This window comes from Eimeria acervulina, genomic scaffold, assembly GCF_000499425.1.
Source record: "Eimeria acervulina Houghton genomic scaffold, Eah_scaff1225, whole genome shotgun sequence".
NCBI lineage: Eukaryota > Apicomplexa > Conoidasida > Eucoccidiorida > Eimeriidae > Eimeria > Eimeria acervulina.
Window position 1 is genome coordinate 1,759 of NW_013550322.1, and position 3,804 is coordinate 5,562.

At 51.9% G+C, this 3,804-nt stretch overlaps 1 protein-coding gene across 1 annotated transcript; it reads right to left on the reverse strand.

The window, feature by feature from the left end:
• Positions 1-200: 200 nt before the first annotated feature.
• On the reverse strand, positions 201-3,516 carry EAH_00057270 (hypothetical protein, conserved; the record flags this gene model as incomplete). Its single annotated transcript, XM_013397425.1, has 2 exons — positions 201-1,384; positions 1,749-3,516. 2 exons carry the CDS (start codon positions 3,514-3,516, stop codon positions 201-203), a joined length of 2,952 nt encoding a protein of 983 aa, XP_013252879.1.
• Positions 3,517-3,804: the final 288 nt, after the last annotated feature.

Here is a 3,804-nt window from a genome sequence, read left to right on the forward strand (position 1 = left end):
CCCGATAAACAGAGACAGCAGCAGCAGCAGTTACCCCTAGCCGCAAAAGCTGCTGCAGCAGCAGCAGCAGCAGCAAAACGGAGGTGGTTTTGCAGCATTATGTGCACCGGTATATGATGCATTGTAATCCAAATAGGGTTTAGGGTTTAGGGTTTAGGGTTTAGGGTTTGCATAGGAGAATGAATTGGTGAAAGTAAGATTTAGCTGAGGTGTAGCCGCAGCAGCTGCATTTGCTGCAGCTGCGCCTGATGCTTCTTTGCTTCGTCGTCCTTCATAGACTCTAACTGCAGCACATTTCTTCTGTGAAGAGCAGAGTTAAGCTCATGCTCATGGACAGCAGATTTTGTTTTAAAAACTCTCAAGCAAACAAAGCAGTATTTAGGTGCCTCTGCTGCTGCTGCCTTGCTGCTGCTGCTGCTGCTGCTGCTGCTGCTGCTGCTGATGTTGCTGCTGCTGCTCGGCGACACGCTGGACCCTCGCACCTCTGCAGGAGGAGGAGGAACTGCTGCTGCTGCTGCTGCTGCTGTAGTCTTCGTGTCTTCTGCTGCTGCTGCTGCTGCTGCTAAGTTTCGCTCAAACACCTTTGCAACGTCAGCAATTACGCTGGAAGGTGCAGCTGCTGCTGCTGCTGCTGCTGCACTTGAGGCAGCAGCAGCAGGAGAAACAAAAGCTGTACTTAACTCTACACCGCCCGATGCTCTCCCGTCCAAAGGAGACAGTGATGCAGCAAGAGGGACGCTGAACCCTGCGGCACCAGCAGCAGCAGCAGCAGCAGATCCTGAAGAATATCCTCGAGGTGTATGCTGCTGCTGCTGCTGCTGTGGAGACGGCCCATCAGAGAAGTTGCTTTTGAAGTGAGGAGGGCCCGGGGGAGGAGAAGGAACATTTTGCTGCAGTTGCTGCGCTGCTGCTGCTGCAGCTGCAGCAGCAGCAGCAGCAGCAGCAGCAGGAGTGTCTGCTGCAGCAGCAGCAGCAGCATTTCTCTTCTCGCTTGTTCTTGCTTTTTCAAGTGCATCCTTAGTAGCCTGAGCACTTTTCTGTGCTGAAGCAACAAGAGAAGCAACAAGCTGTGCAGTCGGTTGCTGTTGCTGCTGTTGCTGCTGCTGCTGCTGTTGCTGCTGCTGCTGTTGATTGTTGCTGCTGTTTGCTTCTCGATAATTATACACCCTTCGCAGCGCCTGTGCTGCAGCATCATGAACAAAGTAATCTCCCTGAGTATTCATATAATATGACGAAGACATATCTAAATATAAACCTAATTCTTTATTATAGAAATAGCCGCTGCGAGGATCTCGCGAAGAGAACGAAGGCAGCACACCCCCTCGCAGCTGCAGCAGCACACCCTGGCACTGCTGCAGCAGCAGACTCCAGCTCGATGAAGCCTCTGCACACATACATAGCAGCAGCAGCAGCAGCAGCAGCAGCAGGTGGAGCAGCAGCAGCAGCAGCAAGGGTAGCAGTAGTAATAGTAGTAATAGGAGCAGCAGCAGTAGCAGCAGCAGCAGCAGCAGCAGTAGCAGCAGCAGCAGGGGTCTCGACATACATATAAATGTACAGACATATAAATATAAATATAAATATAAATATAAATATATATATATACATATTCATATAAATAGATTTAAATACATCCACATATATACATACAATATAAATATAAATATATATATATATATAAATATATATATATAAATAAATAGATAGAAATATAAATAGATATATTATTTATTTATTATGTGAATGCTTACTGGCGACTTCTTTGAGTTCCTGCAGAGAGAAAACCTGTTCGCCGTTGTGTTGTTTGCTGCTCTTGCTGCTGCTGCTGCTGCTGCTGCTGTTGCTGCTGCTGCTGCTGCTGTTGCTGCTGCTGTTGCTGCTGCTTGCTGCAGCAACTTTGACGATCTCTGCCCACAGTTTTTCTTGCTCTTTACTCATAACCCAAGACCTAACGAAGCAAATATCCTTCTCAATCTCTGTCTCTCTCAATGAGTTTAAAGCAGCAGCAACATTTGCTGCAGTGTCTACGCAGCTCAAACGTATTACAGCAAAACTCTCCGGCCGAGCAGCACCCGGAGTATCATACGCCAATGTGCAGCTTATAATATTCAAACTCTGCTGCTGGCTGCTGCTGCTGCTGCTGCTGCTGCTGCTGCTGCTGCTGCTAGGGGCTGCTGCTGCTGCTTTGCGGCGCAGCTTACGCTTTAAAGCGCGCAGCAGATCTCCCCACTGCAGCAGCAGCAAATCGGAGACAACAACTGTCTCCGAGGGGTCTTCAGGAATTAAAGTGTTTACATATCGCTCTGTCTCCTCGCCGTTTCTTGCTGCTTCTACAGGGCCCTTTGCGCCGCAATGCATGCAGCAGTTGCTGCTGCTGCTGCTGCTGCTGCTGCTGGTGTTTGGTGCGCCGCACGAGGTACAGATCCAATCAGAAGCAGGAGATACGTCTGCTGTTGCACCTGCTGCTGCCCGTGCTGCTGCTGCTGCTGCTGCATCTCTTGAATCTTGCTGCTGCTGCAGCAGCAAAGCTACAGGACAGAGTCTCCCCGCAACAGCAAACGTGCCGCCTTTACAAGACTTAACAAATTTTTGTGCTGCATCAACAGAAGGAAACTCAACCAACGCAACCCGCAGCAGCTGCTGCTCTTCCTGCTGCTGCTGCTGCTGCTCTTGGTCCTTGCTGCTCCCTGCAGCAGCAGCAGCAGCAGGAGGGCTTGCAAAGAAGGGGCGTGCAGCTTCAAGAGAGAGACGGTAAGCAGCAACACAAAGTGTATTTAACTCGCGGAGACAGCAGAGCTGCACACGTACAGACTCAGGGATTGAGAAGCGTTTGTTAATACAATGATCACGAACTGTCTCTTCAATATCTTCGTCTGCTGCTGCTGCAGGGACCCCACATATTGCTGCTGTAAACCCCACAACCTCCTCCCGCCGCCGACTGCTCACACTCTCCGTCTCCCGATCTCGGGATCGATCCCAATCCAAATCACGATCCCGGGATCGATCCCGGGATCGATCCCGTCGACGTACACGATCCCGATCCCGATCCCGATCCCGATCCCTCTCGCGATACCTATCTCTGTCTCTGTCTCTATCTCTGTCTCTGTCTCTGTCTCTCACTCTGTCTCTGTCTCTGTCTCTGTCTCTGTCTCTCGTGTGGCGATCTCTGTCTCTGTCTCTGTCTCTATACTTATCTCTTCTCTCTCGCTCTCCTCGGCTGTCGCTTCTGCTGCGCCGCCGCTGCTGCTGCTGCTGCTGCTGCTGCTGCTGCCAATCTGCCCCTTCTCCCCAGTTGCGGCTCCTCCCATTACTGCTGCTGCTGCTGCTGCTGCTGCTGTTGCTGCTGCTGCTGTGACTCGCAGACTTCTTGTCAGAGCTGCTGCGGCTAAGACCCCGGCTGCTACTGCTGCTGCTGCTGCTGCTGCTGCTGCTGCTGCTGCTGCTGGTTGGGGTTTCTTTTGCTTCTCTGTCCCTCAACTCCTCATCTCCCCCGCCAGGGGTGCCGCGCCGGCGCGACATTTGTAGTAATCTGTTCCCCCTTTGCTGCTGCTGCTGCTGCTGCTGCTGCTGCTGCTGCTGCTGCTGCTGCGGGCGCTGCTGCTGCGTTGATAATAATTCGTGTCGCTCCTGCTGCTGCTGCTGCTGCTGCTGCTATTGCCTCCCTCTATTTTTATTTTATCTTAGGGCAGCAGCTGGAGAGGGGGGGCCCCCACTCAGCCCAGGTGTCTCAACACCTGCGTTGGGTCCCTTTAGGGTTTAGGGTTTAGGGTTTAGGGTTTAGGGTTTGGAGTTCGAAAGCCCAAGCAA